The 12,780-nt window shown below is 48.9% G+C and overlaps 1 protein-coding gene across 1 annotated transcript in view; it reads left to right on the top strand.

Moving 5' to 3' along the window:
• The window catches only part of kcnh5a (potassium voltage-gated channel, subfamily H (eag-related), member 5a), an 85,494-nt gene extending 73,298 nt beyond the window's left edge, over nucleotides 1-12,196 (top strand). Inside the window, exon 12 of the mRNA XM_023812946.2 lies at nucleotides 7,775-12,196. Within this exon, the coding sequence (XP_023668714.1) occupies nucleotides 7,775-8,812 (1,038 nt within the window). The 3' untranslated portion in view covers nucleotides 8,813-12,196. The remainder of the gene's footprint in view (nucleotides 1-7,774) is intronic.
• Nucleotides 12,197-12,780: the final 584 nt, after the last annotated feature.

Genomic DNA, 12,780 nt, shown 5'->3' with positions numbered 1-12,780 from the left:
TCCTGATCCTGCATCTCTACAGCCACCATCTCCTGATCCTGCATCTCCACAGCCACCATCTCCTGATCCACCATCCCCACAGCCACCTCCTCCTGATCCACCATCTCCAGAGCTGTCATCACCTGATCCAGCATCTCCTAATCTACCTTCTCCTGAGCCACCACTATCACAGTGTTTATTAATAACCCCATTGATTGTCACCACATTGGGATGGTTTGAGTGTTCAGCCCCCCCCCCCCCCTTCACATGGATGCTGATGCTGGATGCTGCTGATTCCTCCCGCAGTCCAATACTTGCAGTTCGTCTAACTGGCATCTCTAAACTGCCGGCAGTGTGTGTGTGTCCCATGAGGCCCTGCCCTCCATTCCCAGCTTTATCCCAGAATGTGTCCTCTGCTGGCTGGAGAGACTCCCAGCTACACACAGGATAAGTCATGGATGGATGGATGTTATGCTGCACGCAGTGGTGTGACTCAGCTGGTACCACTGTGACCCTATCAGGGCCTGAGGTGTCATGGGACATTCATAGATGCCACCTCACCACACCCCTAAATTGTCCCGTGCGATTATCACTCACACAAAGGTACATCCTGGTACCAAGCAAAGGAACTCACTTGGCGGACTCCAGACAGAAACACACTTTAATCCAGACCATGCGATTCCCTCCCCCGCCCCCCGAGCCATTTTTGTCCTTGGGCACACCCCCCCCCCCCCCCCGCCATCCCATAACACTCGACGCAGCCTGTGACGGTGACCCCAGCGGCCTTCATGTATATTGATGGAAGGTCTATGTCACTCGCTGAGTATGTCCTATGCAGTGAAGCCAGCGGCCTTCATGTATATTGATGGAAGGTCTATGTCACTCGCTGAGTATGTCCTATGCAGTGAAGCCAGTGGTTAATAAAGGAATGAAATGGCACAGAGTTCAGCTTCATGCAAGTCATTTTAAAAGTGCTTCAGAATTCTAATGTCATGCCAACTAATTTTAGCAGCCCCCGCTTGGTCATAACGATGACTCGTGCTAATAAAAACAATAAAAACATGCTGGCTTACATTCTCACTGCAGTACTATCTCCATTCCTATTTATGGCGTCTTTATAAATATGTTTTTGATTTTACCAGCAAATGTCCTTGTTCACAATCAATGCATTACCAAGTGCGTCAACATTCAATAGCATGGAGTCAAGTAAGTAGGATGTAGGTACAGACGCTCCTCATTTAACGCCGAGTTCCGCTCCTGCGGCTAGGTCGTTAAGCGAATTGGCTGATAAGCGAGGAGTAGCCCCTTACCGAGAATTTCAGGCACACTGTACTGGCAGTGGCTTTGTGTCAGCCATCTTTAACATACTCACAGTCGTGCAGTTCTACTGCCAATATATCATGGCTGTGGTTTGATCATGGCACGAGGTTCCAGATCATCACAGACATGATATATTGGAGTACAACCACACAACTGCGAGTATGTTATTGCTTTAAAACAGTTCATCGAGTAGCATTTATAAGTTAATAGTAATAAGATACAACAGATAATACTTTGCTTGAGTTTTTATTGAAACATTTATGGGCATCCACAAAAAAATATTTCCCACCATATTGACTGTTGCCAAGCAACACAGCTCACTCACTCCCAACTACTTTGCATCATCAAAATTTGACTATGTAATGGTGTTTATATACACTTGTGTCTGCTCTGCCCTCCACTGTCATCTGCACTGCCTCCATCATAGGCACCACTGTCATCTGCACTGCCTCTGTCTTGGTCATCACTTTCACCTGCACTGCCTCCGTCATGGCTGCTGCCGCCTTCACCCACACTGCCTCCGTCATGGCCACCACTGTCACCCCCACTGCCTCCGTCATGGCCACCACTGTCACCCACACTGCCTCCGTCATGGCCACCACTGTCACCCACACTGCCTCCGTCATGGCCACCACTGTCACCCACACTGCCTCCGTCATGGCCACCACTGTCACCCACACTGCCTCCGTCATGGCCACCACTGTCACCCACACTGCCTCCGTCATGGCCACCACTGTCACCCACACTGCCTCCGTCATGGCCACCACTGTCACCCACACTGCCTCCGTCATGGCCACCACTGTCACCCACACTGCCTCCGTCATGGCCACCACTGTCACCCACACTGCCTCCGTCATGGCCACCACTGTCACCCACACTGCCTCCGTCATGGCCACCATTGTCATCTGCACTGCCTCTGTCTTGGTCATCACTTTCACCTGCACTGCCTCCGTCATGGCCACTACTGTTACCCGCACTGCCTCCATCATGGCCACCATTGTCACCCCCACTGCCTCCGTCATGGCTGCCACCTTCACTCACACTGCCTCCGTCATGGCCACCACTGTCACCCGCACTGCCTCCGTCATGGACACCGCCGTTACCCGCACTGCCTCCGTCATGGCCACCACTGTCACCCACACTGCCTCCGTCATGGCCACCACTGTCACCCACACTGCCTCCGTCATGGCCACCACTGTCACCCACACTGCCTCCGTCATGGCCACCATTGTCATCTGCACTGCCTCTGTCTTGGTCATCACTTTCACCTGCACTGCCTCCGTCATGGCCACCACTGTCACCCGCACTGCCTCCGTCATGGCCACCATTGTCATCTGCACTGCCTCTGTCTTGGTCATCACTTTCACCTGCACTGCCTCCGTCATGGCCACCACTGTCACCCGCACTGCCTCCGTCATGGACACCGCCGTTACCCGCACTGCCTCCGTCATGGCCACCACTGTCACCCGCACTGCCTCCGTCATGGCCACCGCTGTCACCCACACCGCCTCCGTCATGGACACCGCCGTTACCCCCACTGCCTCCGTCATGGCCACCACTGTCACCCGCACTGCCTCTGTCATGGCCACCATTGTCACCCCCACTGCCTCCGTCATGGCTGCTGCTGCTGCTCTCACAGGTTTCATTTTAATCTGGACAGTAATGAAAAAATGCATTAAGTTCCTCCCGAGATACAGCTCTCCATAACCTTGAATTAGTGCAGCTATATTGAGTTCTGCATACATTTTTAACTCATTCTGAATTATTAGTGTTCTTTTTGGCATTTAATTTTATATATCTCTTGTCATGTGTGATCTGTTGGACACTGAGCTGTAGTGTAGCCTGTGACAGTTTTTTAAAATACATTTGAGCTAATATTTGTATTGCTTGCTCTGCTGTTATGACACATTTGTGTTGAATTACTATTGTAATTTTATGGCTGTAAACATTAGAATTGAAATCGATTTTTTTTCCAGTGTCATTTTTTGTACAGTATCTGTTTTTGGCTCCTGGAAGAACAGCGAAAATTTTCCTGAGGCGGGAAGCAGCAGCATCCTTCGCTTCAGGAAAACTGCAGTGGGGATTTTTTTGTATTAATTTCACCTTTAATTTAGTTTCCTTTCTTTCCCAGATGGTCCTTCATTAGTCTGCTCCATGACTATCAGCCATGAGTTGTTGTAACAGGCACCATCGTATAGAGACTGCATGCATGTTAAGTTCTAGAGCACCGGCAAAAGGGCTCCGCCTTCCCCTGTGAAACCTGAAACTGCCGCATTAATAGGGTGGTCATTTAATTCGCTTGTGAATAGTTATGAAACAGAACCTGCAGTTTCTGCCTCCCATGGCTGCCAGACTCGTTCTGACCATCTGGTGATGGTCTGCAGCTTCTCCTCGTTTTTCTGCAGCTCTCTCAGCTTGGGTTACACAGGGCAGAATAAGGATGGTGTGGTGCGGTGCTGCAGTGGTTAGCAGTGCTGCCTCATGCCTCTGGGTCCAGGGTTCGAGTCTCCAGCAGGGTTCCAGGTGTGTGGAGTTTGCAGGTTCTCCATGTGTTGTCGTGGGGTTTCCTTCAGGTACTCCGGTTTTCCCCCGCAGTCCAAAAACATGCTGAGGTTGACTGGAGTTTGTTCTGATACCGGAGCATCTAATCTGTTCTTTGGGGGGGGGCGTGTAAAATTCAGGAACAATAGAGTACAGGTCCCATGTGAAACAATGCCATTGTGCTTCATAATAAGGTAATTTATCACTACTGCACTGACGATCTCGACCGGTGTAGAGAGAATACATGTGACCTCCATGGATTTATGTAAAACACACCAACAGTGTAATGATCAGAATTCAGGAGCGATGACTGGAGCCCAGTGGGCCGTCTTCTGCATGCCCATTGGCCATCCAGCTTTGAGCGATTATGATTGGACGCTGATTACACTGGATGCTGTCTTTTTCTCCCTTCGCTGCAAGAGCCTTTGGTATTTCCCTCGTTTTCTGGGTCTGAGCTCCAGACAACAGACCTCCAACATATTATTGGAGGGGGGGGGGGCTGCTTGCTTCCATTCCCTTCACCTCTTTCTTTGAAAGCAGATACTCATTTATTTTCATGGCCCTTTATGGGGGCACCAGGAAAGAAGGAGGAGCTACTCTTAGTTACTGGGGGGGGGGGGGGGGGATTAAGTCTATCAGCCAAACGACAGCGGTAACGCAAAGTTGGGAGCCTCATCCTGCACGTCCTGCACAGAAACACTCTGAATGTGATTTACCTGTTGGTGGGCAAACATGTTTAGTTAGTGAAAGTTTGGCAAATATATCCTTAAAATGTACATATAACTGATCACATGCCCTTGATTAAACAAATGCCGGTGCAGGCTTCACATCTAGCAGAGGTTTGGCCCAAATAATACGCAGCCTCTCATTCAGTGTGAAACAGAGAGGAGCTGAAAGAATAAATGTACCTGGGAAGCCCATTCACAGGAGGGTTTGGGTCCCGCTGGATCAGACCCGGACCGGAGCCTCTGCATGGACTGCGGTCCGGTTTGAGTATCAAAGGAATCAATGTGAACACAAACGGGGGCACTTATCATCAGGCAGAGCGTAAAGCCCCTAATGCGTCAGCGTTTGCGGAAATTAGTACAGAGCAGCCAGGGTTCACACGCAGCCAGGGTTCACACGCAGCCAGGGTTCACACGCAGCCAGGGTTCACACGCAGCCGGCCTCACACGCAGCCAGGGTTCACACGCAGCCAGGGTTCACACGCAGCCAGGGTTCACACGCACACAGCCGGCTTCACACGCACGCAGCCGGCTTCACACGCACGCAGCCGGCTTCACACGCACGCAGCCGGCTTCACATGCAGCCAGGGTTCATACGCAGCCGGCTTCACACGCAGCCAGGGTTCACACGCAGCCGGCCTCACACGCACGCAGCCGGCTTCACACGCAGCCAGGGTTCACACGCAGCCGGCTTGTAATCGCACTGACACTGGTGACACATGGTGATTTTTGGTATCATGCAAAATGGAACTGAGTTTTCTGTTTCCTTCCATAGCTGACTCTCTATACCGGGAGCGTGTGAAACCAGGAATCCTGTTTTTTTCTAGCATTCATAACTAAAATTACGGGCACCAGAGTATTTTTATCTGCATATTCCTGGGTGCTGTTTCATTATTTAGAATTAAACATAAAACATTAGTGTCATTGACTCAATATAAAATTAAGAGTGACAGCAGGGGCTTTTGGGGAAAAAAGGAAGGATTAATCACTGCTCAAGTTCCATGTGGATAATTAAGTCAATGTAAGTCTTTTATTATCCAATCAGTCTTGTGTAATTAGGTCCTCTCTGATCTACCAGTGTGCAAACAGTTGACACTTTACTTTGCTACAGAACATTCTTTGTTTGATCCTATTCCATCAAGCCACTGAGTTGGTATCTGTAATCCATAACCCAGGCAATCCTGTGTGGCTGAGAGTCTCATGGGATCAGCCTAGCGGGATCAGCCTAGCATGATCAGCTGGAGATCAGCATCCCTTCTAGGCAGACAGACACTTGTATATGCACCAGCCTCGTCTGGTGATTGTGGCATTTGATGTGCTCATATAGCCTGTACCTCATGCATTTTGCCAGGGTTTCAAAAGTTCACACATCATGGTGGCTAAATCCTGTCTGACAGTGGTTCTATGCCCTATAGTAGGGTGACCAGATAATCCCTGTCAGGGAGGACACTCTGAGGTAGTGCAGGATTTATAAACTAACATTTCACTAGATTTCACTGACACATTGAGTTCTTGCTGTGTGCTGATTGGTCAGCCTCCTATAATCATGCACGTCACTAATGCCAATGTGAAACAGCTGGAATCTTGTTAAATCTTTCAATCAAGGAAACAAACCAAAGCATAAGAAGAAATCAACTATTTAGCGCAGGAGCCTTTCAGAGATTATATACACACAGACACACACACACATATGCACACACACACAGTTTTAAAGTAAAGCTTCAGTTTTAAAGACTAACATTGACTTTCTTTCAGTTTAAATTAAAACTTTTAAAGTAGTTTGTAGGACCTGAAGTAGCTTATAGTGTCCCCCTGACGTGGATTAGGTGGACCACCCTACCTATAGACTTGGAACAAGAAAGACCATAAAACATCTGTGCAGAACATCTCCATCCAAGCCTTTCAGCCAGAACTCTTTGGTGTAACTGTTTGCCTGACTCTAGGTAATGGAAGTGGGCATTTACCTTGTGGTCAAACCCGAGCTGGAAATGGCCATAGATTCTGAAGCTAAGCAGCTGCTGAACAGAAGGTAACACTGCAGACTTACTGAGCCCGAGACCCAGGTCCTGCATGTGTGACGGAGAGTTACCTCCCACTGCTGGGGGGAGCTCACTGCAGCTGGGTCACTGCCCCCGTCAGCCTCTGGTGGAGCGAGGTGCCTCTGAGGCCACTGGGTGCAGTGAGGCTGCTTGCATGACACCCGCTGAGGAGACGTGAGCAGGCTTTCTATTTAAAGTACCGCTTGCTGTCGTCTCGGGTTTTCTGTCAGTAAATTAAAAGGTCAGTAAAAGGTCTGGACGGCATCTTGAAGATGTAAGCAAATTCACAAAATATTTTAGGGGGGCACATGGCTGTGACTCCGGGGAAGAGGCAGCCTTCTGGTGGCAGCAACCGGCAATGACGATCCTGCTGTTCTCCCACGCCAAAGGGCGTGATTTGGAGACCCCCCCCCCCCAGCGAAGGAGGCATGGTAAACTGACAACGGCCTGCTGGTTGGGCCAGGAGCAGCGGTGACTGTGACTCCTTATACTCAGCTGGTTGGGCCAGGAGCAGCGGTGACTGTGACTCCTTATACTCAGCTGGTTGGGCCAGGAGCAGCGGTGACTGTGACTCCTTATACTCAGCTGGTTGGGCCAGGAGCAGCGGTGACTGTGACTCCTTATACTCAGCTGGTTGGGCCAGGAGCAGTGGTGACTGTGACTCCTTATTTTTACTCTCTGTACCTGAAGTAGCCTCCTCTGAGCAGAGCCTTCAGCACAGGGTCTCCCCCTCAGTCAGGCTCCTTTACAGAGGTGCCACAGGTGCCACTCCCCAGTCAAGACACTGTCCATCTCTGTTTGACAGGGGCGGGTGCCCCCCCTAACTTTCAGGTACTTAATCTAATAGTCTAATCTTAGCCTCATATCTTCACTTTTACATGTGGATCTTTTCAGTGAACAGCTGCCCTTCGTATCAGCTGCTGACTGCAGTTCGGTACAGTCTGGGCGTCTTACTCAGGAATGCACTTCTCTGTAATCAGTGTGAACAACTGTACTGCATGTGACTGTGTTTAGGGTGTTTCTGGACTAGATTTCCCACTGGGATTTGTGGGGTTTAACACGGCACTTGTGTTTGCTGAGGCGTGTCACAGCATCACTGTTAACAGTTATTCATGTTCTCAGCGTTTCATGAGGACACGCCTGAATGCTGCTTCTCCTCATTCCCTGCAGATCGTCTTCCGGAAGATCGCTGACGTGAAGAAGGAGGAGGAAGAGCGTCGGAGGCAGAAGAACGAGGTGACGCTGACCATCCCGGTGGACCACCCAGTCAGGAAGCTCTTCCAGAGGTTCAAGCAGCAGAAGGAGATGCGCACGCAGGCCTCTGCGCAGCCAGATGTGGAAAAGAACCAGCTGCAGGTGGAGCACCACCTGCACACACACCAGCACCACCCCCTGCAAGCAGCACACCCACCCATACAGAACGGTGCTCCCTCCAGCACCGCGGTGGTCACTGTCTCGCAGATCACGCCCATACACAACTCTCTGGCCTTTGTCGAGCAGACGGACGTTCCCAGCGAGGGCAGAGGTTGCGACGTGATGGAGCTGAAGCCCGGAGTGGGCAGCCGGTCAGCCTGCCAGGGGGGGGCCTGGGCCGGGAGCCCCGTGCGGCTCAAGGCGCCGAGCAGCCGCGGCTGGATGCGCTTCCGCAGTACCATGGCTCCCGCAGAGGAGAAGAAGGAGGAGTGGGGCACGATATTCCAAGCGGAATCTGAGGAGCTGCTCTCCGAAGACGGCAAGGGCCAGGAAACGGAGGGCGGGGAGACAACTGAGGGCGGGGAGGCTACTGAGGGCGGGGCTGAAGCCGAAGCCGACCCCAAGACCCTGCTGCACAAGACGGACTCTTGCGACAGCGGCATCACCAAGAGCGACCTGCGGCTGGACAAGGTCGGCGAGGCCCGCAGTCCCCTGGAACCCGGCCTGCCGGCACCCAGCCCCGTGCCGAAGGAGGAGCGGCTGCAGCCGCTTCCGGAGCAGACCCTGCACGCCCTCCTGCAGGAGGCCAAGCTGGAGCTCCGGGGGGACATCAAGATGCTGGGCGGCCGCATGGCCGCGATGGAGGCCCAGGTGGCCGAGATCCTGAGGCTGCTCTCTGAGAAGAAGCAGCCTGCGCGGGTCACCCCCCCCAGAACCAAAAGCAAACAGCAGGACATTTTCACCGTCTCCCGGCCCGTCACTCCCGACTCGGAGAAGGACGACGGACTATTCTGAATTCAAGAAAACTCTATTTGTTGGTTTGTTTAGTTATTTATTGGTTTATATTTAAAAACAATTCTTCTCCCATAGACGGAGTGCAAGAAAAAAAAAAGATTTGCAATGGCCCGACTTTTTCTCTTGTAAATATCTACCTGCATGTCCAGACGGATTCTGGTTCGCCAAAGAAGCCCACAGATGGTAGTGTTTGCCTGGTCATATATGCAGTTCACTGCATGCGAAACTGATTTACAAATGAATACTTTTACTGACACATCCAGGGACTTAAAGCTGTTTCACTGATGCCGATATTCATGAATCAATTCAGGGTAAAAGTCACACTAGTTTTTTTTTGTTTGTTTGTTTGTTTCATCTCTAACCACCTGCTTGGCCCAGTCACATCACAGGAGGAAGGTGTTCAGATACACACATCAAACAGAAGGGAATCCCAACAAAACTGCTTCTGAAGACTTCAATGAACATTCTGGAATCGTTATTGTAGCATGGGCACGATGGTGGGAGAGACGTCATTTATGTACAATACTCCCGTGTGTGCAGGAGTATTGTGGCCGACAGCCAGACGCTTCCATGTAGCGGTTTTCAGTCAGAATGAATTAACCTAGAGGCATTGCTCTATTGAATTTCTGGTGAAGCTCGTCTGAAGATAAAATGAGCAGGCTTTGCTACACTAGACAATGTGGAGGTGCTCCATTGTCTAAAAGGTCGTTGAACTGAGGAAAGTGGTGAAACTGACCAAAATGTCGGCATCTTTTCCAGTATGAACCGTACACTTTATTGCATTTTTATGTATTTTGATCAGTGTATTTAATATATACCTGCAGACTTAGGTGGTTTACGGTAAAAGAATTTGGTCAAGAAGGACTGCAGTAAAATTTCAGTCGACAGAAAAAGTGCAGTTTTTAGTCTAATTGGAAGCTACATCTATGTTTATTTTATGAATGAGATCCCTGAAAATAGCTGTGTGTCAGTGAAGTAATCTCTCGTCTTGCTTCGATCCTGTTCACACAGGCAAGGAATTTGCACATAGGGAAGGGGGGGGGGGGGTAGTCTTATCATAACTATTAATATCCAAGCAAAGCTGCATGTCTTTGTACAGAAGGATGTGGATTGAGTATGCAGATACTTCTTGAAGACTCTCAGGTACTATTCTTCAAATCAAAATTGATGTCTAAACCATGTAATGCCTGCACTTTCAGAACTCTGATAGTCCTTACGGTCATTCATGTCATAGATGGAAGCAGCACCTCTATCACAGACCAGCACCAGAAGACAAGAGGTGGGGTGTAACAGAGACTTTATGTCGGATCAGGAGCCAAAGCTCCCCCTCGAGTCTCTGCACAAGGTCGGACGCTGGAGGCCACCAAAGCAAATTAGCTTTTGATTTTGGAGAAGGAGGCAGATTGGAGACCGATGACTTGCAGATCTCAGCTCTGGACACATGCGTGTGAAGAGGTGCAGCAGCCAGGGAGATTCTCTCTGTAACCATGGGCCAGAGTTCCCAGTCGCCAAAGCACAGCATTTACCTTGATGCTGGTTTTCACTTAGGTATGAGTTGATGACAAACACCCAATTAATACACTTAGATAATCTGGTCATCTTTTTACTGGAGGGAAGTAGGGATTATAATTAATACACACAAAACTTTCATTTTTAAAAGCACATAAGTAAAGAAGCAAATTTTATGTTCATATTGTTTTCCATAAATGTTTTGGTTAGTCTGCTTCTCTCCAGTCCCTGCAGACCAGTGGTGCAGCCCCACACCAGCAGGACTGCCTCTGTCCTGAGTTTATAAACTTGGCAGGCTCTTTGGTCTTAATGGGAGATATTTCGGTTCAAGCCTTGAAGAATACTGTACGTACAGCACCAGGCAAAAGTCTGGACACACCTGCTTTTAGATGAATGCATTTGTCTCTATTTTAGCTATGTTACTCTCTTTTTAGTAAAAGGCTTCGAGGCAATGGGTCTCAAAATTTTCTCAAATATTAGACTCTTCAAAATAATCCCCTTTTTTCTATAGCAGCGTTGCAGACTCTTGGCATTCTTTCATCCAGCTTCCAGATGTAGCCACATGGAATGCTCCTCCAACAGTCTTGAAGAAGATCTGGGCACAGTCTTATTCTTACTCTTCAATCCAATTCATCCCAAACCAGCTCTGTAGAGTTTAGGTGGGGAGATTGTGGGGGCCAGGTTATCTGTCACAGTACTCCATCTTTCTCCTTGGTCAGGTGTGCTTAGGGTCATTGTTTTGTTGACAAACAACTATTTATAAGTAGGTGTGTCCAGACTTTTGACTGGTGCTGCAGTTAGTTTGGACTGCAGTGGTGAGGGAAGCAGACCAATGGCTGACACCACTGGCTGCAGACTTCATTCTCTGGATCATGTTCTCTTTTGTAATGTCACACACTATGCAGCCTGAGGGGGGGGCTCCCCCATTGTGGAGGGGGTATGGTCACCTTCCCAGGCCCATGAGAGATTAGTGCATGTTTTTGCATGCCAAAATGTGTTAACAAAGGTTCCAATGAAAACATAATATACCTTGTACATAGAATGGCTTAGAGATTTAAATACCATACACCTGCCTGAACTTTTACATGATAACTGGACAGAACATGGACTTATCAAGTTTAAAAGTAAGTTCTGTACTCCTTCCTTGACTGACTGGTTTGGTTCTTTTCAACCAATGGGGGAGAGAGATCCATCCCCAGGCTAACACAAGCAGGCCCTCTCTACCTCCCGACTGGAGGGGGGCAGGTACAGGGGACTCCCTTGAGGTGACCACCCAGAACCTTCCGTCTCAGGGCTGCACTTCCAGTAGTTTCAGCATCCTGAACTGGCCCCAGTCGTTTGAATGTACGCTCTCTTCCAGAATATGGGCCAATTAGTTCCTGTGTCACTTGTGGGGAACTCCAGTGCAAGGCCTTCAGGGTGTGCTGCTTTGCTGTTCGAGCTCCTAATTAGATCATCTAGGTATTCATTGGGATAAAACCTCACCTGGCCTAATATTTCAAGGGACATTCAGTGTGGAGTTCAGCTGTCTGCACATCCTACTCCCCTCAAGGGTTACTCCCCAACTCAGCACTGTCTGAAGACCAGATGTGTCTTTGATTATGCTCAGCATGCAGATGTACAGCCTACATGTGTCTCTCCTGTGGCGAATGTTGATGCTTCACTAGAGGTTGGCAATCCATTCTCCTGATGTCAGCAAAAGGGACTTTGCCTCAGCCTGTAGCCTATAAGTCTTTGTGACCCTTGCTTGGTTTTTTACTGGAATGTTGCTGTTTTATACATTTTCAAGTACCTTTGACACTCTAAGAGTTGTATTGTTTTTGCAATGATGCAATACTTGAGTATCACCTCAATAAAGTAACGTCTGATATGAAAGCCTAGATTTTTAATAGCCTGTCTTCCTTCATGTCCTTGCTACTCACCTCTAGGAATGGGGCAGCGGTTGAAGTTCATGATAATGAACACAAATATCAACTTATACTGACCCATATAATGCATTATGAATGTATCTATAGTGCATTATAGATGGGAGTTTCATATAGGATTCATAATGAATAATAATCATGACCATAATGTGTTGTCTTTATAAATAGTTATAGCAGTGTTTATAATACTTTACGAATGTATTATAATGCATTATGAAGGTACCTATAATGCATTATGATGACTGCTTTAATGACTGCCACACGATGCAGATGGATTCTGTGACATTGTTCATTTTGTTAAATGCCCGTTAGCAACAACAGGGCTGTGGTGCTCAGGGTCTCTTATAAAATTTTTGTGTTTTCCTCTGACTTTGCTCCCCGCCGGATTCTTCTGGAGTTTTGCTTGAGGGGAGCGTTTATTCCTGGCATGACCTCCTGTAAGTTGGGACGGTGAAACTGCAGCGTCCCCATGTGACAGCAGGGGCAGGAAGTACCTCTACATCATAAACATAAACCTGTGTGGCTCAGTGGTGT

Source organism: Paramormyrops kingsleyae, chromosome 19 (genome assembly GCF_048594095.1).
Source record: "Paramormyrops kingsleyae isolate MSU_618 chromosome 19, PKINGS_0.4, whole genome shotgun sequence".
In the NCBI taxonomy this organism is placed as follows: domain Eukaryota; kingdom Metazoa; phylum Chordata; class Actinopteri; order Osteoglossiformes; family Mormyridae; genus Paramormyrops; species Paramormyrops kingsleyae.
Note: the sequence above shows the minus strand (reverse complement) of the source record. Positions and strands in the feature narration are given on the sequence as shown.